Source organism: Balaenoptera physalus (genome assembly GCF_965194825.1).
Source record: "Balaenoptera physalus genome assembly, chromosome: 10".
In the NCBI taxonomy this organism is placed as follows: Eukaryota; Metazoa; Chordata; class Mammalia; order Artiodactyla; family Balaenopteridae; genus Balaenoptera; species Balaenoptera physalus.
In genome coordinates, this window is record NC_138889.1 from 52,110,895 (window position 1) to 52,137,475 (window position 26,581).

The 26,581-nt window shown below is 40.9% G+C and overlaps 1 protein-coding gene across 25 annotated transcripts in view; it reads left to right on the forward strand.

The window, feature by feature from the left end:
- The window catches only part of DLG2 (discs large MAGUK scaffold protein 2), a 2,066,111-nt gene that overhangs the window by 1,892,165 nt on the left and 147,365 nt on the right, over positions 1–26,581 (forward strand). For all 25 annotated transcript variants that reach the window (XM_082410132.1, XM_082410117.1, XM_082410128.1 and 22 more), the window contains one exon: positions 24,888–25,002. In XM_082410132.1, the coding sequence (XP_082266258.1) occupies positions 24,888–25,002 (115 nt within the window). The remainder of the gene's footprint in view (positions 1–24,887; positions 25,003–26,581) is intronic.

Here is a 26,581-nt window from a genome sequence, read left to right on the forward strand (position 1 = left end):
TTTTTCCTTCATTTATTCAACAGACTTTTATCTATTTATCTAGGACTGGTTATGGGCTGAGCACTGAACTAGGTGCCGAGGCCCTGTTTGTAAATGGTCACGTCCTACCTAGGTCCCTAGTGGTGAAGAACTGAGTAGCCACCCATTACAGTGCAGTTTGGTGGTGAGCTCCGAGATGAAGAAGCACTGGATGGCTGTGTGGGAGCACAGAGGGCACCGTATTTATTCAGCAGCTACTCTGTGCCCGGCCACCTAGGCGTGAAGACACCGTCCACGGTCACGTGGACCGAGATCTCACAGCAGCTTGCTACAGAATGTAGATGCACTTGTCTGGGTTAATTCTCCCCCTTGTTCTGAGCCTAGACCAATCCCTGAGCCATCTCACCCATGCCTCCTGTCTCTCGGTGCTCCCAAGCTGACCACACAAACCAAATTCTGGTACTGGGTTCTTATCCCCTTATGTATGTATTAAGTAGCTACCAGCAGTATCCTGAGGAAATGCCGCCATACATTAAAATAAAATGATTTCTCTTATTTCAGTTTCTGCAGATATTTTAAGGTATCCATTAGATACAAAACTCTGCTGGCTAGGGGCATTAATTGTTAGAGGGGTAGCTGGGGCACCTCTCCTATTCTTGTGAAGTGTGTCCTCCAGGAGGGAAGAGAACAGACATATAACTGTTGCAGGAAGGGGGACCCCTTCCAGGGCCTGAGAGTGGGCTCTTGTCTAACACTCAGAAATGAATTGTCCGAGGAGACACACATGCTGACAAAGCAAGAGACTTTATTGAGAAGGGGCACCTGGGTGAAGAGCAGGAGGGTAAGGGAACCCAGGAGAACTGCTCTGCCACGTGGCTCGCAATCTTGGGTTTTATGGGAATGGGGTTAGTTTCCGGGTTGTCTCTGGCCAATCGTTCTGACTCAGAGCCCTTCCTGGTGGCACACGCATCACTCAGCCAAGATGGATTCCAGAGAGAAGGATTCTGGGAGGTTGTTAGGACATACGGACCAGCGTCTCCTCTCTCCTTTTGACCCTTCCCGAATTCTTCCTGTTGGTGTTAGCTTGTTAGTTCCTTGTTCCTTACCAGGACCCCCTGTTGTAAGATAACTCATGCAAGTGGCTACTGTCTTGCCTAGCCAGGGTGGGCGGCTTCGGTCAGTGTTTCCCCTAACATAACCAGCAGAATACAAAGCCAGGGCATGGATATCATGATGGTGTGCTCTGTGAGTAAAGCAGTTTCATTTTGACCAGGAGAGTTAGGAAATATTTAGATGAGGAAGTGGTAATTTTTCTGGGTCACGAAGATTGGTGAGAATGTCGCAAAGAGAGAAGCAGCATCATTTTAAAGAATTAAAAGAGATAAGAATGGGAAAGTACAAAGTATGTTCTGAAAACACTGGGGCACTTGGAATCTTGTAAGGGAGGGTTGTCATTAAGAAAAAAGGGAGGCCGAGGGCAGATCACAAGAGCCTTGAGTGCCAGGCTAAAGCATTTGAGGTCCATTCTCTGCTAGTCTAATTCTCATCTAGAGACAGAGCCCCAAACTCAGTTGGTAAAAATTGCGTCACATAAGGGTGAGAGGTGGCAGTAGGATGGAAAACCCTCAATCGCTGCTTTAGGGACTCCCAGTCTGATGGACACCCAGCCTTATCCACAGAACAGTATAAATTCAGCGTTCTAAAATTGAATATTCACCTATTAAGAAAAGTTTCTCAGCCTCCCCCCTCAGTGTGGTTTATTTTCCTACTCCTTGAATGTGCATGGTCACTTTCACTAACACATAAAATATATTTATTTCTTTGTGAAAATGGCCCCCCAAAGACATTCCTCCTGTGATGGAGGAATGAAAAGAAGTGACTAATATTTTACTGGGTTTCATGAGTGGATATGACACGTATAGTGATAGTCACAAATCTGGGAATTTTCAGGTGGCCCAAGGTGTAGCCTTCCTGGATTTTTGGGCAAAATATATTTAATTCAGGACAAAGAAAAAGTAGTGGTAACATGCATAGGAAAGATTTATGCTGATTAAGAGAATTGTGCATGGACACTTGGGAGACGGGAGGAGAGGCTGGCACTGGCACTGGAAGATGGTTCATTTGTGAGTTGTGTCTTCTCTCTCTGGAGAAGATGAGAACAAGGGAGATTGACTGCAAACCCACTGATGTTATCGGCCCCGTTTCAGGTTTGTTCAGTTTGTGGTTACTGCTTTGGAATATGATGTAGCCCACAACGAATGTTAAATCATTATAACTGGGCTTGTGATAGAAAAGTTATTGTCTTCTCTTTGTTCAGGTATTTCCTCATATTGACAATTATTCCGTGTCCACAGCTAAAGCAACATACCCAGCTGGGAAGTTACTTGATTGGGGTTCCACTTCTGCCACTACTGCTTTCAAGTTGTGTGACTTTGGGCACATTCCATCACTTTTCTGAGCCTCAGTTTTCACATATGTACATTGGTATAAGAATATCTTTCACACAGAGCTTCTGGAAGGATTAAAAGAAAGCAAATATAAAAGCTCACAGGTGTGGGCTAGTCATGCACAACTTTGGTGGGATATGAAACTCAAAAAAGAAGGGTCTGAAGAAGGAAAACTAAAATATAGTTTATTAATTCTTATCAAAGAGAGGTCACCCTGGAAGAAAGTGACAACTCACCCATAATATGATACGACACACAGAAGGGCTGCGGTCGGGTGGCATTAATCTTTAATCAGACCACAATAATATTAAGACAACACACTTAAAAAGCACACAGCCAAATTTCAAGTGTGCACTTGAGCACTCTTCATCTTAATAATCATATTTCAAAGTGAATAATTAGCTTTTAAATCTTGGTCCTCTCCTTCTTTTCAATAGCAGGTGGAGAAATAAAACAAGTGCAGGCTGTTGCCAGATAGATACCCTCCTACGTCATCTGCAATCACTGCTGTGTGGCGCCAAGCCTAGGGAGCAATAGCACTGCAAAGATTTGAAAAAGAACATATTAACACCTCTCTGATGAGTGCATTTCATTTGAGGAGAAACTATGCTCTTCTACCATGAAGAATTCAGTTCTCTAAAATGCCAGATTTGATTGGGCCAACACAGGCTGGCTTTACTAATATGTGTAGATTTCAGGTGGTTGGTTTCTTGCTTTCTGCAAAGGTGCCAGTACCCCATGATAGTTCACTAGGGCTTTCCTCCAGCCTGAAGCTGTGTCTTTAGACTGTCAGTGTGACCTTGGTAACTCTGAGCCAGGGGGGGAGCCAGGTTTGGTCATTAGACCAAACATGATCTAATCCTTGAAGTGTGTTTTGGAAACAGGATTTACATGTCTCCCTGTTAGATGCTCTTTATTTAGAACCAAACAACATTATAAATTAGACTTCCTGGGGCATTCTCCTTCTGGTTAGTAATTTAATTAGAATAAATTGAGTACACTGGGTGCTTTCCTTTTTCTCCTCCTCTGCCTCCAGCTCCTTATCTTTCTTTTTCTTCATCATCACCACCATTATCAGATATTGGTAACAAAGAAACTCTACAAAAGGGTTACTCCAAATACTGTGTTGTCCCGAATTAGCTTAGAAGGCCGTGCTAAGCCCTGAGTACATAAAAAGCATGAACAATTTGGTCACAAATGAATTGTCAATTTAATATGAGGAGAATGGGCATTTCCTGGGCCCCACTTTGTGCAGCTCTTTCACATGTGTCATCTTTTTTATCCTAACCATAGTCTTGTAATTGTAGTTGGCATTATTTCCAACGCAGAGAGGTTAAGTAATTTGTTCCTGGTCACCCTGGCAGTAAGTATGTATATCTGGGGTTCCTTCTGAGACTTTTTTTGACCTCAAACTCTGTTCTTAGTTCAGTGGGCACTTGTTGAACCCCTATTATATGTTAAGCACTCTAGTAAGAGCTGAGTACACAGAGTTAAAGTAAGACATAATGCCTTCCTCCATGGAGGGCTACCCTAGCAGGGGAAGCCACTACAACAATCATACAAGCAATTACAACAGTGTCATAAATGCAATAATGAATATATGTGTGAGATATATAGAGCAAGATGAGAAGGGACATGCTTAATTCCATTTAAGGGAGCAAGATTAGAGAAGACTTGCTATTAAAAGGAGCATAGAATTTGAATTTTAAAGAAAGAGGAGTTGGCCATGCAGATAAGGATAAAAGATGTATGTTGCAGGCAGGCCATTTACCTATTAAAAGAAATAGAAATGCGAAGAACTGAGTGTTTCTAGAGAACTTTAAGCAATAAATACATATTATGACAAATAATTTTATGCTGTTTTGGGGGGTTCAACTATGTCTAAGTCAACTCTCCTTCAGGTTTCATTTCAGTGTGGAAATTATGATTCATTCATAAGTAACTACAATACTGGGGATCTGATGTGATAACCCTCAGAGAAGTAATAGAGATACTAAATACTCTAGACTTTTGGAGGCAGGAGATACGGTTTCTGTTTGGGGCGATCAAAGAAGGCTCAAAGGAGTTAGCGTTTAAGCTGGACCTGGAAGGAAGAAAGCATTCCAGGTGGAGGGCAAAAACACTGAGGTGGGAAAGCTCCTCACAGAATCCAGAAAAGAGAAAGCCCAGGAGAGTGTCAGCATGCCTGAGGGAGAGGATCAAGCGCTGCCCGCTGCCCGAGTTCCAGGGAATTGGAGGGGTGGTTCCTCCTGTGTGTTCAGCAGCAGCATATCCTCACCTGCCCAGACACCCCCCCCCCGCCCCCCAGGGATCTTCTTCAGCGGGTAATAGAGAAACACTCCTATACGATCTCCCTTATCTCTGTCAGAACAATTCTTACTCCTGATAGCAGGGAAAGACATGGTCACTGTATTCAAACAACGCTGTACTCAATTCTGGGCTCAACTCTTCTCCAGCTGTATCAGTTAACCTCTTTGAGCCTCAGATTCCCCACTTGTAAAACTGAGATAACATCTGTCTCAGAGGGCCATAATGAGAACGAAACATTAGCACATCCCGCATCCTTATATAGCTCCTTAATAAATGTCAGTGCTTGACATGCCAGTCTTCATCCCTTTCCTGCTGCCTTCTTCCATCCTCACTCCCTAACTCACACTGCACCTAAGTCCTCAGCTGAGGGAGATTTGTAAATGGTCATATTCTCTTTTGGGAGAGTCTTGCATTCTTATAAGTTATTTTTTTTAGTTTGATGTATTATAGGAGAGTGGGTTGATAATTATCATCAGATATAAAGAGAAATTAACTAGGTAGGTAGTGCTTTTGACTAAATATAGATAAATCAGTTTTCCTGGTTGGGTCCCTGGGAAAGCTCCACTCAGGTGGAAATTGGCAGATGGCAAATTTATTGGGAGTGCTTCAGAATCAAAATGCAGAGGAAGGGAGTAGGATTGGGCAGAAGGAAAAGTTGGATGTTGATATAATTTCAACGGAGACTCCTGAAGGTATGGCCCTGTAGAGTTGTCCTGAGCTGGGATAAAGGGGCTGGGCCTTGGCACCCCTTCATTGACCAGGAACTCCATGTAGGCTGCCCCAGAAAGGAGGAGTTACTTAGGGTGATGCCGCTTTCTTCATCGAGGGACAGCTGGGGGAGTAAGTGCTTCAATCTTGAAGGGACATCTGAGGGGCACATCATGACATCTATTGCGGTATCTGAAGCAAAGAAGTTTTATATACTTCTCTTAAGGATTTTTATAGCAGGCTAGAATTCATGTATGGTTGGAATTATTTTGCTGACAGCCAAGATGTGGCATTTTTAAAGCAATATATAAATATGTATATATTCAGAGCATTGTATTAGTTTCCTATTGGTGCTATAACAAATTGCCACAAATTTAGTGGCTTAAAACAACACAGATTTATTGTCTTACAGTGCTGGAGGCCAGAAATCTGAAATGTTTCACTAAGCTAAAGTCAAGGTATTGGCAGGGCTGGTTCCCTCTGGAGGCTCTACAGGAAATCCTTGCCTTTTCCAGCTACTGAAAGCCACCTGCACTCTTTGACTTGTGATCCCTTCCTTACATCACTCCAGCCTCTTGCTTCTGTTGTCTCATCTCCTACTTCCTCCTTTGATGTTCTTGCCTACCTCTTAACCACCCTTGTGATTGCATTTAGGGCTCCCCAGATAATCCAGGATAATCTCCCCATCTCAAGTTCCTTAACACAATCACACACCTTCAAAGTCCTTTTTGCCATAGACAGTAACATTCACAGGTTCTGCAGATTAGTATATGGATATTTGGGGAGGGGGCCATTATTCAGCCTACTACAAGCATTATAATTAAAATTTGGTGCACTGGTGCTACCTACTGAGTGTGTTTTCTAGTGCTTTTAGGATGGCAGTGTTAACAGTCTTGTCTGGGTCTGCTTCCTTAACAAACATCAAGATCACTGGAGCCAAATAATATATTCTCCAGCAAACCACTAACATGTTTAAATGAAGTCAGAAAACTCTTCTCTGTTCTGATGAAAGATAGCCAGAGCAAGATCACACTGAGAAACCTTCAAGTCTGTGCTAACAGAGCCCTGAAATTACATCTGTAGAAATCATGGAGGAAAAATAGACATTCTTGAAATGCCCCCTGAAACTGAGAGAAGTGAGAGACACCCTGGCTTCTCCCTTCCTCCCGCCCTCCAGTCTTCCATCAGTGTCTCCCATTGGCCTAGGAAGGGAGCCTAGGCAATGTAATTTGCATGGAGTCAACCCTTTTGATATAAAACAGAGCAGGAAAAGTATGGGAATCAAATACAGGAGAAAATGACCAGCATACAAATTGAATCTGAAAAATGAGGACTGAAGTTCTTGCCAAATAAGTTTGTAGTGGTTATTCCTGCCTCCTCACTTCAGTTTTGTCCAAATATCCAGATACTCTTTTGCATAAAAACAATTTCTCACTCCACAGGTTCTTTATGCCCTGAGTCATTAATGATGGCATTATTCATTGTGTGTGATTTCAAGACTGCGTTCCCGACCATGCCTTGGAAGTTCTTACCATCTACCTTCCAGCACCAAGGACGCATAGGAGCTGGCAGAAGCTGGGGGCTGGTGGGACATGTTTACCTGCTAGTGATTGAGCCAGGTAGCAGAACTAGAAATAGAATGTCCAGCAGGGAAGACACCTTGCTTCACAGTGGATTTTGATTAAATGCTAACTCTCCAAAGTACATTTAAAAATTGTTACTGTGGTTTCTATGCTTGGAGGCTGATGCTTTACATTCCCCACTCAGCCTCCTGCCACTGAGCCCCAGGGTTGTGCCAGCGCTCTAATCTACCCTTTTGCCAGGCCCATGGCACCGTCCTAATTGGATTTTAAGTTTCTAGTAATCTGCAGTAGTACACTGAGTTCAGTTCATTGCAGCCCTGAATAGAGATGCAGAGAAAATGCTCTCCATCTTTGGCCTTGAAAAGCTGCTGTTCTCCTTCTTCTTCTTTTCCTCTCCTTCTTCTCCTCCTTCTTTCTCTTTAACTTTTAAAAGTTGCAAATGAAGCTGCAAAGAAATGTACAGGGAAGTCCTGTTCAGCCATCACCCTGCCACCACCAGTGCTGGCATCTTACATGACTGTAGTATAATCTCGAAAACAGGAGGTTGCCATTGCTCCAAACTACACAGAAGATGCTTCACTTTATAAGTTGTAGAGGACGCCTCAGGCCTGGGGATGGTGGTGGTTGGCAATGTGGTAGTAATAAGAATAATCTTGTGTATTCACACAGTGCTTTTATACTTATCAAAGCTCTTTTAATCCCTCCCCACTAATGCAGGGGTTCTATTAGCAAGCTTCTCACTCAGCCAAGAGTTGCTGATACCTCAGTTTTACTTGGTAATTCAAGAGCCGAAGAGCTCATTATAAGTGGGCTGCTTTTCATTTTCTCCTGGAAGGACACCGACATCAAGTTACCTAATCAAAAGGTGACTCAGTCCCCTTTGTCCTGCACTTTCTGTTGATTGAGAGAAATTTCTCCTCTTTAGCGGCAAAAGAGGCATGATCCTTTGCCTTTACACAGCTGCTCCCTTTGCTTTGATCTGCCTCCTGCCACCCCTACATCTAGTCTTCTCTGCCTACCCAGTGCTTCCTCATCCTCTAAGATTAAGTCTTGGTGTTACCGTCTCTCAAACACCATCCTCTTTGTACTTCCTCTCAAGCTGGGTTAGGAACCTCTCCTCTGTACTGATATAGTTCCTTGTTTATGCCTTAACAAGCTTATTTGTATTGTCTATTTTCTTGCCTATATCCCATAATAAATAGTGAGTTCTTTGAAGTCAGGGATTAGATTGTTTAATCCTTTATTTCTATCCCCAGCACATTTTTTAAATGGGTGGATAGGTGGATTCATGCAATAATTCTGTGTCAATCTGGAAAGATAGAAAAACTTTAATAACAACTGAATGAAAGATATGAAAATATAAATGAATCCTAGCTTATCTCCTCTTGAGGTCTTCTGTACTTTTTGCAGATGTCGCAAGGTTCAGAAATACAGAACATGTAATAATGACAGAGCTGGGGTCTATGTGATCTTGGGATGATAGGCTGATGGCAAGAAAACACTAAGATTATATTTAATAGAGTTGGGCTTCCCTGGTGGCGCAGTGGTTAAGCATCCGCCTGCCAGTGCAGGGGACACGGATTTGAGCCCTGGTCCGGGAGGATCCCACATGCCGTGGAGCAACTAAGCCCACGCGCCACAACTACTGAGCCTGTGCTCTAGAGCCTGCGTGCCACAGCTACTGAGCCTGCATGCCACAACTACTGAAGCCCGCGTGCCTAGAGCCCGTGCTCCTCAACAAGAGAAGCCACCGCAGTGAGAAGCCCGTGCACCGCAATGAAGAGTAGCCCTCGCTCGCTGCAACTAGAGAAAGCCTGCCGCATGCAGCAACAAAGACCCAACACAGCCAAAAATAAATAAATAAATAAATTTATTTAAAAAAACTTAATAGAGTTGAACATAAATTTTGAGCTTCCTTTTTAAACCTGGCAGTTTGAATACCTGCATATATTTCTGTTCCTTTCCAAAATTCCATCAAAGTAACAAGTAATTTAAACAGGTATAAATCTGTGAGATAAAGAAAAAGTAAGTCTTGACAACACATGTAAGAAATATGAACAAAATTTTGGAAGCTGGAAAGATGGGTTAGTGAAAAATGACTTAAAAGAGCTAGAAAAGCATGAATTCAAGTCCCTACAGGAGTGTGAGATAACAGAAAAAAATGTGTATTGGTCTCTACTCCCAGTTCCTGGCACAGAGCTCCTAAAACCCTTATAATTTCCTAAGTGCTAAGAATACTAGGAGCATCTCTTGTTGTAATATTGGTCTTTGACCTCTGTTCCTGACATAGAGCTCCATGAAACCCTTATAATTTCCTGGGTGAAAGGAGTATCTTTTGTTCTAATGAGGTGACTCTGGGTGGGCTCCTAGATGGCTCCTGGATGAAGGCTGGTTAGCAGAAAGAACAAGCCATGATTAGAAGCTTGGAATTTTCAGCCCCACCCACCTTTCTTTTGAGAGAAAGTAAGGGCTGAAAATGGAGTTAATGATCCATCATGCTTTTGTGATGAAGCTTCCATCAAATCCCAAAAGAATGGGGTTTGGAGAGCTTCTGGGTTGGTGAACACATGGAGGTGCTAGGAGAGTGGCTCGTCTAGAGAAAGTATGGAAGCCCCACACCCCTTCCCACGTAGCTTTCCGTACTCATCTCTTCCATCTAGATGTTCAACTGTATCTTTTATCATATTCTTTTATAATAAATGGTAAAAGTTGGGAAAATGTTTCTCTGAGTTCTCTGAGCCACTCTAGCAAATTAATTGAACCTGAGGAAGGAGTCATAGCCAGTTGGTCAAAACGAGCTTCTGTGTAAAAGGTGTTCTATTCACACCTTCTTCTGTCCCGATGAATCCGGAAGGGGCCAGCTAGGACCTGCTGGCCTCTTGCAGTTCTCTGTGGGCCAGAGTGGGCTTGGCGAGTTTCCGTAGATCTGTTAATTCATTCTAAAGTAGCGCGGACATAACTAGATTGTATTAAAAAGGGCAGTTTCTTGGACTGACCCATAGAGACCAGCTCTGTTTGAGTTTACATAAAAAGGAAAGTTGTTGGAGTGCGTTGATTTCTGTTTCCTGTATTGGAAGCATAAAAATTCCATCCCAAAGCAAGTCCCACAAATATTTTCCGGGCCCAGACTAAAGGAGATAGAGAATAAATTTGCCAGTAAATACTAATTGAAAGAAATTTGCCAGTAAATACTTAACCATGTGACTGCGCTGAAGCAACCCCCAGAATTGGACTTCAGTCCTCCTACATCTTCCAAATTGCTAGCCTTTCATTGTGCAAGCTGCAAATAATTGACACCAGGCCGAGTCAGCTTTCTGATCCTCACCCTCACGGTTCAGATGAGAGTCTAATTATAAGAGTTACTCCTACGTCTCCAGAGGCAGCAGCCTTGGGATTTCTTCTTAAATTATTAATCAAGAGGAAGATAAATTTGCCTGATTCAGTTCTACAGGGATCAATTTTCCCATAGCATATTTTTATTTATTTGTGCATAAAAGTCACTTTTAATGGTTACTTACTTTTATTATTTTCTCATTTTTCCATAGGTCTAGAGGATAGAATGATCAGCTTAGTATGTGTTTCACATAACTGTCTCACTGTAGCTGCAGCACAATCTTCATCTGTAACAGTTCCATAGACCCAGGAAAGTATCTAATTTATATAAAATTACTTCACTTGTTAAAGATGTTATCTCCCTAAACTCCCAGTCAGTGGCATTAAGAAAGTCTGGCACGAGAACACTGGGCTGTAATGATGCCCCCTCAAAATTAGTGTGCCAATATGAACTCTGTGCCATTTTCTTTGCCTATTTCAAGGGCATCTCCTCTTCTGTTCTCAGTCAGTTGCTCAAGCTAAAACCCTGGACACTTCCACTTTCTTTCTTATATGCCACATTGAGTTAAGCAGCCAAGCCGCTTCTTTACACCTCCCAGATGTCTGTCCCCTCTTCTCCACTCCCACTGTCCTCACCATCTCTCACCTGGACCATTGAAAGAGACCCCTAAGTGACCTCCAGGATTCTGATCTCTCTACTGTCACTGTCCCATCTCTTCATCAGAACGCTGCTGGCTAAGTGACAAATATAATATATCCCTTAAGCCACCCATTGGTTCCATATTATCTTTGTTTTAGAGTTCCCATTTCTTAGCAAACAATATTGTGCAGAGGACAGTTTAGGGTTACACTTTGTCCTTACATAAGTGACAATTTCAATTTCCTATACACCCAGGGAGACCTTCACTTTCTCATAGATATTTTGCCAAAAATCAAGGGAACAATTTTATAGGAAAAAGATAGTGAAATAAGCAATATAATTTTTTTTCTGCACTGTAAAAATAACTAAACTGAGGATGAAATTGTTACCATAAATTGTGCTCAAGTTCTGTTCAGCTCCTGTTTGTGTGTTTGGGGGCTGTGGGTAATTTCCCATTATGTGATTTTTCTGGTTGCATGCCATAAAATACTTCTAATAAATAGAAACACACATAGCATCTCAAGAAGTTAAAGGTAATCAGGATTGGAGATGAATCTAGCTAGGTGGTTTTAGGATTCAGAAATAGATAATTATGATGAGAAAGAAGTGGAGGATAAATAGTTCTCTCAATCCATATCTTTGGCGATTCTTCCTTTTACCTCAGTTGGAAAATGAAAATTCTTTTAGTGGGAGAGCCATGGAGGGATAGAACATATTTATCAAAGTTTCAGCATTTTCAAAATGGCTAGATCACTTTTTTTATCAGGATGAAGGAGGAATAGTCACACCAGCAGCTCCACTCCATCAGTTATCAAACATTTCTCAGGCATCTACCGTGTGCCACACAAATAATAAGCAAGTCTTTACAGATAATTAGTTTCATGTATGTGAAGTACTGCAAAGGAGTAATATCAGTTGCATGTGAAGGACCTGTCATAGGTCAGGGAGCTGTCTGAGGACATGATGTTGAAGACAGATGGGAAAGACAAGAAGCCAGATGGAGACCGATAGGAAAGGTGTTCCAGGCAGAAGGAACAGCATGGAAGAGAATGGAACTGAGAAAATCTCGAAAGCTAGAATCTGAGGAAACCAAAAGAGAGGGGACGTTAAGAAAAAGATGAGCTGGGGACGTTAAGAAAAAGATGAGCTGGGGAGTTAAGCAGGGACCTTCTTGCCTTTATTAAGAATTGTAGACAGTATTCAAACTAGAAGCTAGAGCTAGTTGTGGAATTGCCATCACTGTGGAAATCAATGTAGACATTAGATAGCGGTAATGAAAAGTCTTTGTGTGCAGAGACCACATTTTAATCATCTTATCACTGGTGTCTAGCACAGAGCCTCGCCATGGTTGATGCTAAGCAAATGTTTGCTGACTGAACAGAAGCATTTGAGCAGCATAGCACTTTCATGGCTGTTACCTCAGTGAAGTCTCAAATCGATGCTAGGTCTAGGTGTACTATACCTGTTCTACTATGAGCAAGCCAGGGCTCAGAGCGACACTTGTAGGGGTACCCAGGGGAGAGAGCCGGAGGAGCCAGGTCCTGTCATTCCCTGCCCACTATACTAGTGAGGAGGACTGACTTGATGTTGCCAGCTTTTTAACTTTATTAAATTAGGATGTTTAATCTTTTTAAATAATCAATTTAAATGTTTCTATTACGAACATTTTTAAGCATATGCAAAATTAGAATTTTACAAAGAATGCTTATGTACTTGTGACCCATATTCAATAATGGTCAAGTTTGCCAATTTGCATCATACAGCACCTAAAGTATTTTCTTTGCTGATGTATTTTAAAACAAATCCAACATTTATCCCTTTTCATCCCTACAGTACTCAGAAACTATAAAGAAAAAAGAGAGAACATGTTCTTATATTACCACAATGCTATTATCACACCCAGCAGAATTTAAAATAATTCTTGGTATGATTTAATACGCAGTTTATAATGACTTAAATTTTTCTTTTTCCTAATCAGGATCCAAACAAGCACTATATGTTACATTTGGTGGTTATGCCTCTTAAGTATAAAAAGGACATTTTAACAACAAAAAAGTAAGAAAGAAATACTTTTAAAGACAAAAAACCCCACAGTCTATTATGTAAGTTTAGATTTATGAAGTGCTCCTACCCTCAGCCTTATTTTTCATGCGGTGACGTGGCCCTGCTCTCTGCAGCCGCTCCTGGGAATCCATGCCCGAAATCGTTGCAGATTCTGCAGTATCGGAGGCAGGGTTGATTGCTGTCTCTCCTGAGCATCTCCTGCCTCCCCGCAACCCTGTAAGTGCCCAGTGTGTGCTCGTTAGACAGAGGGCAGCAAGTGAACCTGGCAGTCAGCCCCAAGTCTGGTGAACCTGCACCAAAAGGAGCCATGGTTTCCAGGTGACTTCGCGTCTTAAACCCAGAATCACACTAATGACATACTGAGAAGCTTTCATTTGGGAAGTGTATTGGAGAGACTGAACAAAGCCTTTTCGTTTTGATCTTACCAGCCTGCCTTATAGAATTCACTATAGGTATGAATCTATAGCTTTATCAGAAATTGGTTATTAACTGGTTACTTAGGGTGACCAAGCCAGATAGCCACGGACCTGTACATGTCAGGAGCAAAAGAGGGAATAGCACTGTCACTTGTAGAGCAAAGTGTAGTATCAGTGTAGTGAAAAAAGCTGGTTGAGGCTGGAACTAGACTTGGATTCAAATCCCAGCTCTGCTGTGTGACCTTGGGTGAATTGTCTAGCCTCTCTAAGCCTCCGTTTTCTCTTAGTGTTCTTCCTGTTGTGCTTCTATTTATCTAGGAATGGTGGGTTATCCTCCAAGATGATATGTATATGTATTTCTCAAGATGCTATTAAAGGATAAATCTGATAGGAATGTTGTGGAAGCAAGACAGATATTTGTACTCCTTATGTCATATCTAGGGGGTCTGCCAACCTGCCTACCTCTAGAGCCAGACTGCTTTATCTTCTTTCTCTGCCCTGGTCTATAATTAGGCAAGAATATCATCCTTTTCACTGGGCAAGATCTAACTGATTATTACTGCAGAAGAACACAGGAAGCTTGAACATTATTATTTTAGCTTCTAGCTCCATGATTTTAATACGAAAGAAGGAACAGGACAAATCCAGCAAAGATTTAACATTTGTATTTGCCAAGGAAGCATTTCTTATCTGGTTGGATATAGTCTTAAGCACTTTGCCTTAAATTAGAAGGCACAGCTCCTTGATCCTTCTTCTGATGTACCATTAGCTATGAATCACATCAATTAACTACAGCCTGTGCATCCCAGCTCTGAGCCTTTCACCCAACCTGCCAGCAAAACCTTCAGAGAGAATTGCCATTGTCAGCTGGGCCCTAATGATATCAGAAGTTTCCATTTTCCCCTCAGAGTTTCACGTCTCCTCTCTTAAGCATGATGCCCTATGTGGCTTTATTTCCATAGCCAAGACAGAAATCAAATTTCACAGCTTTGGGGACAAATTTCAGATACTGAGGAAATATTCTAGGCAGAATGGACATTTTTAAAAGGCTATATTGATATGAACTGTTGCTATCATCACTTTATATGGTATTCAGTTTATCAAACATTTTTATATCTGTTTCTTCATTTGATCCTACAACAACCTTGTGATGTAAGCAGGGTGTTAACATTATCCCCATTTTATAAATGAGGAATATAAAGCTTCAAGAGACCTTAGTCTTTTTTCTTTTCCATTTACAAATGTTATCACATTTAGTTTTCAAGCAATCTGATGAGGCGGGTGGTGTTTTCCTATTGTACATATGAGAAAACCAAGTCTTCTCTGGGTTGAATAACTTGCACAAAATCCATCCTGTGAATTAGTGATGAACTTAAGATTTAAAGTTGAAACCTGTTTATTTCAGAGCTTTAAAAAGAAAAAAATTACACCAGGCTACTCCCAGTTGCCTGAAGACACAGGCTTTGCCAAATTCAAGAAGCTTCTGTGCTGACTCCACTTTGCAATAATCCTGATAATCAAAGAAAATCTGCCTTTATGAATCCATAAAACAAAGCTGGCATGAAGCCAAATTGAAATTTGATGTATCTAATTTTCAGAGTTATACGTGTATTGTACGAAATAGCTGCTTGGGGATTCAGACTGTTGTTTGTCTACAAAACTTACTTCATCTCACACATTAAAGAATTCCTGAGCATTTCCTGAAACCTCTTTAAAGGGTCTCCAGCCAGGATGCACGAAAAATTGTTCTAGTCAAAACAAATGATCCCAATTGTTCTGAGAAAGAGAGAGAGAAACAACATATCTTAATTCAGTATATTATTAAAAATTATTGTAAAAGGTCTGATCTACATTGTAGTAGATTTAGCAAACAAAAGGATCATTTTTTTCCCCTGAAGTCTTTATTTAGCTTGCCCAATTTAGCAAACATTTATATTAGCATATATTAACTGTTAACTATGTGTCACACTCTGTTCCAAACATTGGGGATACAGAAAAAGCATGACAACGTCTTGCCCTCATGGCGTCCATAACTAAGTTCTTAATGCTCAGTGCTAGAGACCTCTTCCTTTGTGGAGTTCAGAAAAGATAACAGACTCACCCTATTGTCTAGGTTTCCCAGTTATAGTTGGATTCTAGGGAATTTAGTTTTGAATCTGTTTATCTCTTTCTCTCTGTCTCCCTGTCTCTCTCTCTGTGTCACACACAGCACGCACATGCACACACACACACACATACACACACACAGTAGTTTGGATCAGAAGTAAGCCAAACAACATCTGTAAATCTTCGGCAGTGGAAAATTCCATGTCACCACTTTAACACAGAAGCAGGATGGCAACCTGAGAGATAAGTCAGGAGTTGGGGTAAAAGGCTAATTAAATCCTTAGGCAGAATTGTGGAGATCCACAGGCTGAAAATCCTTCCAGTGGCCAGAGGTTAGCTCTTTTGATGGCAGGTGGGCATGCCAGTACACATATGGGAGGGAAGCTAGTCTCCTATAGCAGTCTATAAAAACAGCAGCCTTCCTAGCGTGACTACCTGAAAAACAGCTGGAGTCTGAAAGCTCCAAAGCTGTCTCTAAAGTTTGATGTAACATGGTGCGGCCTCTTTTTTTTTTTTTAATTTATTTATTTAATTTATTTTTTTGGCTGCGTTGGGTCTTTGTTGCTGCACGCGGGCTTTCTCTAGTTGCGGCAAGTGGGGGCTACTCTTCATTGTGGTGCACAGGCTTCTCATAATGGTGGCTTCTCTTGTTGCAGAGCACAGGCTCTAGGCATGCAGGCTTCAGTAGTTGTGGCGCACGGGCTCAGTAGTTGTGGCTTATGCGCCCTAGAGTGCAGGCTCAGTAGTTGTGGCGCACGGGCTTAGTTGCTCCGCGGCATGTGGGATCTTCCCAGACCAGGGCTTGAACTCGTGTCCCCTGCATTGGCAGGCGGATTCTTAACCACTGCGCCACTAGGGAAGTCCGCGTGGTGGGGCCTCTTCTGTGCCTGTCTGGCTCTGAAATTTCAGGGCAAATGAAAAAAGAAGAGGTGGTGAAATGGGAACTTTTGATTCTTTTCTGAGCTCCAAGTAAATAGAATTATTTTTGTATTATTCATTATACAAAAGAATTGTGACAAAGTATTGCTTCTTGGGCTTGAGATATAACCAGTATTCTATGGCCATCCTCCTATGCATGCCTATTTGGTTAAGAGTCTAGTGGAGAATAACATGTCTCATATTTTTCTGAAGAATGTACTTTTCAGTATGGTCTCATAGTTTTTAATTTTTAAAGTAAAATTATCTATAATCTTTTGCAAAAAAAAAGAAAAGAGTCTAGTGGAGAAAGAGCAGTGATATATATGTTTGGAATTTTCTAGTTTTAAGCACTTTTATTTATCATATTACATTGGTTATAAGGCTAACATTTTCCCCCTTTTACACCCATACATGTCAGCTTGTGAAATCTGAGTGAGTGTTGAGTCCACCCTCTCCAAAAACAGTACTATTATTAATTGGCACTGCTTTTTGAAATCAATACTGCTTAAAAAGGTGAAAATGAAGTACACTGTATTAGATATTCAGAACAACTTTGTATAGGTGCAGAGAAGATTTCCCCATTTTACAAAGGAGTAAACAGCATCTCTGAGAGGTTGAGGGATTTTCCCAACATCACTCAGAGCCAAGACTCAAATCCAGAACTTTGATTCCAGGGTACGGCTTTGAGACCCTAGTTGCTCTTCTCACTCTACCAGTAACCGTACAGTCTTTCACAAAGATTTAACCTGCCTCAGTTTCTCCGTTGTAACATGTATCTAACTGAATTGGCTTCTTCGAAGGTATCTCATTACTATTTAGAAAGTGCTTGATATACATATAGGAGCAGAAATCTAAGTGGCAGATGCTCTTTTTATATTCACCCCAAGGAACCAGAAAATTAAAGGCTATGTACGAGCCTGTGTTTGAGCTCCTTAAGGCAAAGAACCGCCCAGTGGATTCAGTATCCCTAGCAAGTAGCATTGTGCCTGGCATGTAATAAACCCTGAAGAAATGTTTGCTGAATAAATGAAGGAAGGTATTTCCCCCAAAGAAATGGAAACATTTACAATTGCTCACCTGTATCTCATTGCTGGAACAGTGATCAGATGCTATGCTAAGAATAGGTATAAACTATTCTGCCTGGCCCTGGTGACAACAGTGGTCATGTCCAGGTAAACAATATTGTGATTCCAGTAGACTGCACACCATTGATATTTGCCCCAACCCTATTGGAAGGTGCCCCAAAGCTCAGGCTTCCTTAGCTTATAAGCCACCAAGAACTTCTAGCTCAGGTTTGTCTATTAAAAGCATCACTTCTTGGGTGAGCAGCAGGTGGTCTCTTCAAACTGCTTCCCCTGGAGTGTGGAAGTGGATAACTTGGCAGGAAAGCAGCCTGTTCTGCTTGGATGTACAGAATCCTGCTTACAGCCCAGTGATTTACCAGTTGTTGTTAAAGCTGCACACATATCCATAATGAGCAAATAGGAATAGGATGCCACCGTCCCCATTAGTGTGACTAAGGACTGGATATGCATTTGTCTTAAGAGGGGCCACCACAGTAACAACAGAAACAACTATCTTACATTTACAAAATGCTTCATGTCAAATCTCATTTTGATTCTCACACCACTTTGTGAGAGGAATCTCACAATTTACAGATGAGCAAACTGAAGCTCAGAAACTTTCCATGGCCCTGTTGGTAGTAAATGACAGGATTAAGGTTTAAAGCTGGCCTCCCAGCCTAAAATTCCCTGTCCTACTCTGCTCACTGCTTCCTCTGGTAGCTGACAATCATGAGTCAGCTGGATGAGGTCACAGCTGTGGAGGGGTATGCCACTCACCAGCTCATTTCGAGGACGACATGCCCATGGCTTCGTGCTGTAGTCTAACCCAGTGAGCTTATTATTTTCTTCTCTCAGGCACAAGGCTGGCCATCCGAGCCTTGAAGATGTGAGCAGTTGTTCAGCTTTAATCAATGCAGATTAATCCTATTGCATTAAACGACCCCAGTCTCCTCACAGGAGGCAGTGCCTCCTTTCCTGCGTGGATGATGGGGTGAATTTGCTTCTGGGTCTCCTTGTTCACACTTGACAAATTGCATGGGAAGCAGGTATATGGCAGGGACCCCTCTCATGTGTAGCACATGGCATTCACACCCTTGCCCTTGCTCCATCCAAGTGTCCATCAGTAGCTAAAGCCTTGAGATGATACCGATGGATGAGGTCACTAATATTCCTGAAAAAGGCAGCAGCTTTGGTATTGGGCATCATTCTCCTGACCTCCAGATCACTGTGGATTTGTGAGAGGTCCCTGAGGAGCCATTTAGTGGTTGCCCAGTAGGTGAGTAGTTCCATACTGGTGCCAAGCGTCCCCAAGTACGGCCATCATTGCTCTTTGGCCTGGTAGAGACATCAGTTCATAACAGGCAGAGTAAGGCTGTATTACGGGGTACTGAGAGCAGACACAGCTTTCCATTTTACCTGGTACAGAAAGGGGTTATGACTTCTGCAAGCAGTGAACAAGAATAGGTGTTGAATTACACGTGAAAATTAACAGGAGGAATTGTCAGTAATTACCAAGAGCCAACCCTTTAGGTCCATCAGCTCTCTCTTGTAACCTTCCCAGCATGTCTTGAAGTAGGTACAGTTATTATTCCTGTTCTACTTATGAGGAAATTGAGCCCAATTTTCACAGTAATGCACAGCTAATAAATGGCAGAGCCAGGATTCTGACCCTATCTACATAATCCAAATCTTCTACCCTGTCTACTATCATTACTCATCATGTCTAAGTGAAAGCAAATGATGTAATTCTAATATGAATATGTCTAGTCAGGAACAACTAGATTTAGATACCCAGGAATGTGGCATTTAAACAAAAATATGGCTTATCATTTATAGAGGGGAAAAAAGAACTAACCAGAGGTAATATTTCTTTTTTTTCCAGTGGATTTGTACTTTTAAAAATTGAAGTATAGTTGATTTACAGTGTTGTGTTAATTTCTGCTGGATAGCAAACTGATTCAGTTATACATGTATACATTCTTTTTTTTATGTTCTTTTCCATTATGGTTTAGCACAAGATATTGAATATAGTTCCCTGTGCTGTATGTTAGGACCTTGTTGTTTATCCCTTCTACATATAAAAGCTTATGTCTGCTAACCCCAACCTCCCACTCCATTCCTCCCCCAACCTTCTCCCCCATGGCAACCACAAGTCTGTTCTCTGTGTCTGTGAGTCAGTTTCTGTTTCATTTGTGTTATATTTTAGATTCCACATATAAGTGATATATGGTATTTGTCTTTCTCTTTCTGACTTACTTAGTATGATAATCTCTAGTTGCATCCATGTTGCTGCAAACGACATTATTTCATTCTTTTTATGGCTGAGTAGTATTCCATTGTATATATGTACCACATCTTCTTTATCCATTCATCTGTTGATGGACATTTAGGTTGTTTCCATGTCTTGGCTATTGTGGATAGTGCTGCTATGAACATACAGGTGCATGTATCTTTTTGAATTAGAGTTTTGTCCAGATATATGCCCAGGAGTGGGATTGCTGGATCATATGGCAATTCTTTTTTCTTAAATTAATTAATTAATTAACTTATTTATTTATTTATTTTTGGCTGTGCTGGGTCTTCGTTGCTGTGCATGGGCTTTCTCTAGTTGCGGCGAGCGGGGGCTACTCTTTGTTGTGGTGTGTGGGCTTCTCACTGCGGTGGCTTGCCTTGTTGCGGAGCACAGGCTCTAGGCACACGGGCTAGAGTGCAGGCTCAGTAGTTGTGGCGCACGGGCTTAGTTGCTCCACAGCATGTGGGATCTTCCCGGACCAGAGCTCGAACCCTTGTCCCCTGCATTGGCAGGCAGATTCTTAAGCACTGCACCACCAAGGAAGTCCTGGCAATTCTATTTTTAATTTTTTTGAGGAGCCTCCATACTGTTTTCCATAGTGGCTTAAGGTCCTGCTTCTTTAATACAGTTTCCCACCTCAGCATTATCCTGCTTAATTTCCTTGTCAGTGTCCCATTCAAGAAGTAAACTCCTTTAGGTTCTTTTTCAAAACTATATGCTATGCACCTAGTACAATCCCATGTGTAGGGAAGGAGGAATGATTGACCTTGAGGTTGGAGAAACAGAGATGAGTGAGGCATACCCACTCTCTAAGGAGTTTATGGGACAATAAAGGAGAGGACCAGCATGCACATAATACAGTAGGTGAAAGGAAGGAGAGTGAGATTTTAGGAGGGAGGGGTAGAGAATTGAGGAGGCCTTAGGCTCTAAGGGAGAATTGTGGTGTTTTAATAGGTACTAAGATGTGATGGAGACAGACTGACCTCACAGAGATCCAGGGTTGAATTCTAGCTCCATGTCCAATGAGCTCTGTTACCTAGAAGCTTTGTGACTTCGGTGAAGTTAGTTAACCTCTCTGAACCTGTTTCCTCACCTCTAAAATAATATGCTTACCTCAGAGCTTTGTTAGGAGAAATAACATAATTTTTAAGTATGTAGCACAGAAACTAGTCTATTGCAGGTGCTCAGTAAACATGAATTTTCCTTTAGAATATATAAAGATTGAGCACTTTAAAATCTCATTAGAATGTTCTCCTGAGTGTTAGGAATTTATTGGAAAATATCCCGAAGGGGAGGGCATGGATGTGAATGAAACATTTGGGGAAAGAAGAGGGAATTAAGATTAAATGGACGTGGTAGTGTTAGATTTTTAACTTGTTGAAAATGTAGTTTTTAATATTATTGTAAAACATAAAGAAGGCATACTTCACAATTTATGTATCTACTTTCTTGTTTATTTCTAGAGCATTTCTAACTTTAAACTTGTTTATCTATGAGAGGCTGGAGACATAGCCCCTCTCCTCTCTGTCTCTGTCTCTCTCTCACACATGCATACACACACACCATTTATATTTGTAAACTCAGATCTTACTGTTTTTGCTTTGATGAAATTACTTGTAAAGCTTTCTTTTTCAAAAAGGAGCAAAGAGGGATAAACACTTCTGAATACAGGATTTGTGTTTAACATGATTGTCAAAGTGGAGAAGTTGAGAACAAGATGGATTCCAATGAAGACAAATACAATACAATACAATACAACACACAATATAATACCTCCCCATCCATAGTGGGGAATGTAAACACCATAGAATACGATGTAGAATAAACATTTCAAAAGGATGGTAGAAAACATTTTGGGGATCTAATGAGCCATACAGTAAGGAGAACACAGGAAGAGCCGAATAAAGTGCTGATCGCGTACAAGTTAAGTATCAGAGAACTGTTTCCAAAATGTATGACATGGCTGAGATGGGGAGAGCGTAGAGACTGCCAAGAGAATAGTAAAAATAACAGTGGGATTTGGGAGTGGCCGTAATTAGACAGAAGTAAAGCCTTGAAATTAGGCAGAATAATTAGCCTTTAAAAAAAAAGTCCTAGAGGAGAAGCATCTTGTCTTTCTTCATTTAAAAAAAAAACCTTAATATTGAAAACAGGCAGTTTCAGTCCTACAGGCATTTTAGAGCTGAATTCATTTCAGTTCTGCTCACTTCCTCATTCATTATTTATTCATTCATTCATTCAGAAAATGTTTATTGAGCACCTATTATTAAATGCCTCCTGCATACCAGACACTAGGTTAGGAACAGGGAAAGCCTTGGTGGGCTCAGTCTAATGGGGAAGGTAAGCAGTGATGCAAAGGACTGCAGTTTGGTGTGATAAGTACAGTAAAATAGCAAAGTGGCCGTATGTAGTCGAGGACTGGCACTGAATTAGGTGTTTTGGTGGGGGGGGATGCTTGGAGGTGGGATTTCAGGTTTTTGTCATGATAATAAAGTCATCGAATGGTAAAGGGGTTGTCCTGGGAACAGACGGCAGATTCAGTGATTCTTAGGGGCGATGCGTGGTGTTTAGCTGGTGACAGTGTGGAGCATGGCTCAGAAGGAACGGAGAGTTCCAGCTCTGTGTTCCAGGCTAGATTATTTTCTCCAAAAAATGCTAATGGGGGCTGTGTGACTCTGTGCAAAGCTTTGACTGGTACTCATGCTGTAGTGCTGTACAGACCTGCCATGAATGTGCTCACGTACACCAAGATCCCTGTCTGACACCAAAGGCTGTCATATGGGAATTGTTAAATAAATTATAGTCTAAACTGTGGAATGTAATTAAGGGTATTAAGAAACATGATACTTATTATTTGAGAGAGGGTAGGAAAAGATCCAAGTTACACTGTTAAAAAGGGAGGAAAAAACATAAGCATAATATATAATTAAGATCTCATATGTGTGGGGGAGTATGTATATATTCAAATGAATTGAGAAATGTCTGCGGAAGTCCAGCACCCGCCAGCTGTGTACCTATAGGCTATGCTATAGGGAAGGACAGCAGTGAGAGAGAAGAAGGGGGGGTGGGGACCTCTCATTTTTTATTCTGTGTTTTTCTATACGGTTCACATTTTTACAACATCCATGGACTTCGTTTTGTAATGTAAATAAGAAATGAAATAATGCCTATGAAGCCCTGAGCACGGCATCTGCCATGTGGCTGGCAATAAATATTAATTGGATATTAATAGGATGGCAAGAAAATATGACTTGCTCAGAATGATTTAAATCTGCATATAGCATCATATTTATGGTTGTAAATGTTTTCTCTCTCTGCTAGAATGAAATGAAATAAATATCTTAAATTATGGTTAATAGATTTTAGGTTAAATAGGTATTCTGCTTATTTAAACATTTAGGATTTAATTATTCAAAGAGAAGTTTTGAACAGGAAGTCTTCCAAATCTAGGTAATATCAGACTTCGCCTAAGCACCAGAAATTTCCCGTCAGTTAGTGTTGTCTGTAGAGCACTAAACTTTAAAAATATTTAACATTCAGAATTTATTGTTGTCTATCATTGAAAACCAAGGTCAAATCATTTTCTTTATGAAATTCCATGCCACAACAGCCAACAGATATTCAGTAAATTGAATTTAAATTTAATTTTTTGGAACTTTTTATTATAAAAAATTTGAAGTACACTGTAAGTAGATCATCTTGTATTATATTCATTTAGTCATTCTTGTTTTTGTGAAAAGTTATGAATAAATTGAATTGAAAATCACATTGTTTTCTGAAATGTATTAAGGACCTCTGTGAAAATTCTTCATACTTTAAATTCTCCGAAAGCAAGACACAGTTGTGCCAGGGAGGTGACAGACCAAGTTGGGATCAAGAACACGGAAACTTCAAAAGCCATTTCTTTTTCTCTGCTCATTGTTTTACTAAGTGTCTTAAAACCTATTTTTCTTTCTTTATTTTTATTGGATTGATATGGTGAAAAATTTTTTCCTGTGATGATATAGCGTATTTTAATAATTATATTTCCTTGATTTTTTTAGACCCATATATTTTTTCTTTGAATGTTTCTAAAATAGATTTACTGTTTTCTAACCCTGATCTCCTGAGAAGCTGATTTAAATATATTGTGTGTGTTAGAATTGATGAAGTTTGGCATGTGATGTTTTATATTAAAGCTATAAGGCAAAGTTGAGGTATGATCCCAAGTAATCAGCTTCTAAGAGCCCCCCAGGGGGAAAAAAAACTTAGCAAAATTAAATGGCGTTTTTTACACAGTTCATCACCAAACACTTGATACTCTGGTCTGTCTGGCTGAGGGTAACTAGAGACTCACCTCAGCCCCTATACTATTGGTAATCCCATGAACTTTTGGGGTTTTTTACCCTCTCATTTCTAAATTAAGCCTATTATTTAGAGATAATTATAGATTCACATGCAGTTGTAAGAAACAATACAGGGAAATCCTATGTACCTTTTACTCAGTTTTTCCCAGTGGTAACATTTTAGAACTCTGTAGCATGCTATCACAAGCAGGATGTTGACATAGACATAATCCATCAAATTTATTCCAGTTTTCCCAGCTTTACTTGTAATCATTTGTATGTGTGTGTGTGTGTATGTGTAGTGAGTTCTGTGCCATTTTATCACACGTGCAAGTACCTGTATCCATGACCACAGTCAAGACAGGAAGCATTTCCGTCACCAACAAGGATACCTTGTGTAGCCCATTTATAAAAACACCCACCTCCTTCCCCATGGACTTTTCATATATTGGGATTTGGTGGTGGTATGTTTTTGAGTTACCTTTTGGGAAGTAACTGGTTTGTTCTTTCCCTCTTGTGAATGTCTCCAAATAAATAATATGAAAGTGAACCTTCTGTGTTCCTCCATTCTTGCATTGTGCATCTCCCCATGGCTTGGCAAAGGGACCAACAACAGGGATGAAGGGTTGCCTTGAGTGTGCAGTATTTCTAACTTGCTGAAGGCACAGAACCAAATTTGCCACCTCCGTTTCCATTCCCAGATTACGCTCGATTTGAGGCCAAAATCCATGACCTACGAGAGCAGATGATGAACCACAGCATGAGCTCCGGGTCCGGATCCCTGCGAACCAATCAGAAACGCTCTCTCTATGTCAGGTAGGCAACAGTGTATTTCTTACTGTGATCTGTACTTCTGAGCCATCAGCCTGGGGAGACAAAGGTGACGCCTTATAGCAACGGGACACGTGTTCTTGACTAACCTACGCTCGTCAATACACCACTGTAAGACCTTAAGTTTAACCATTCTGAAGAAATTTTTGAAATGTCATTAATTATGTTAAATTAGTTAAAGGCCCCTGCTTTTAACAAGTTCTTTGACCATGTTGTGATCCAGGGTAAAGTTCTTAGCATAGGTTGTAGTAGAAATAATGAGAAGAAATATTTTCAGTTCTGATACATCTTAAATTGAATATGTGGGCCAAAGCCCTGGACATTTGCTTACCATCAATATGGGAAGAAAGTATTCTCATATTGCTTCCTGGCCTGCTTGACATCTATGCATTAACTTTGGTGTATTGATTGGAAATCAGAAGTACTCTCTCAAAGAGCTATGTGGTTTTTTTCTTAAAGTTTTGGTAGAATAACTTTCTTCTGTGGCATCTCATTACCAGTTGATTCTCAAACCACAAAAGTTACTTGTTCCTTGCCTGACAAAACTCATTAATTTACCAGAAAAAAGATGATTGATTGAACTTGAAATGCCTTGTGGTCTTTCATCCCTATAGTTAACTCTTGAGTAAGATCCATCATCACTCAACTATAACATGCACCTCTTAGCATAAGCCTTCTATATTCCTCCCAAAATATACTTCATCAGTGCTGACTACACTTGAAAAAAAAACCCCAGAAAACTGTACACTTGCAAACTGTAAAAACTCAGTGAATTTGAAGTATCCAGTTCTTTCCTAAAAATAATTCACCACGGACTTCCCTGGTGGCGCAGTGGTTAAGAATCCACCTGCCAATGCAGGGGACACGGGTTCGAGCCCTGGTCCGGGAAGATCCCACATGCCGCGGAGCAACTAAGCCTGTGCGCCACAAGTACTGAGCCTCCGCTCTAGAGCCCACGAGCCACAACTACTGAGCCCACGTGCCACAACTACTGAAGCCCGCACGCCTAGAGCCAGTGCTCCATAACAAGAGAAGCCACTGCAATGAGAAGCCCACGCATTGCAACGAAGAGTAGCTCCTGCTCGCCGCAACTAGAGAAAGCCCGTGCGCAGCAATGAAGACCCAACACAACCAAAAATAAATAAAATTGATTCTTTAAAAATAATAATAATAATAATAATGATTCACCATATTTCTTTGAGGATTTTATGTCATATTAAAGGATTAATTCCTAGTTTTTCATAAAATCTAAGAAAATCTTCCTAATTCCAGTTGGAAACTATTCCTCATTCCACTATCATTCAACTAAGAAGAATGATGACTTACAATAATAATAATGTAAGTATTAACAGCCGAAGGGGGAGAGTGATGTCCAGTTAATGGTGCAGATGAATCCAGGTATCAGTGGAGGAACCATGCCCATCCTTACTGTATTCTCTCTCCCTCAGGATCTGGTCTGACTCCCACCTAGGGTCATATCCTCCTGATCTGAAATTTCACTGTCTTTTCTTGACATGAGGTGCATGTTATAGACATTAATTTATGTACTTGGATTGACTTGTCC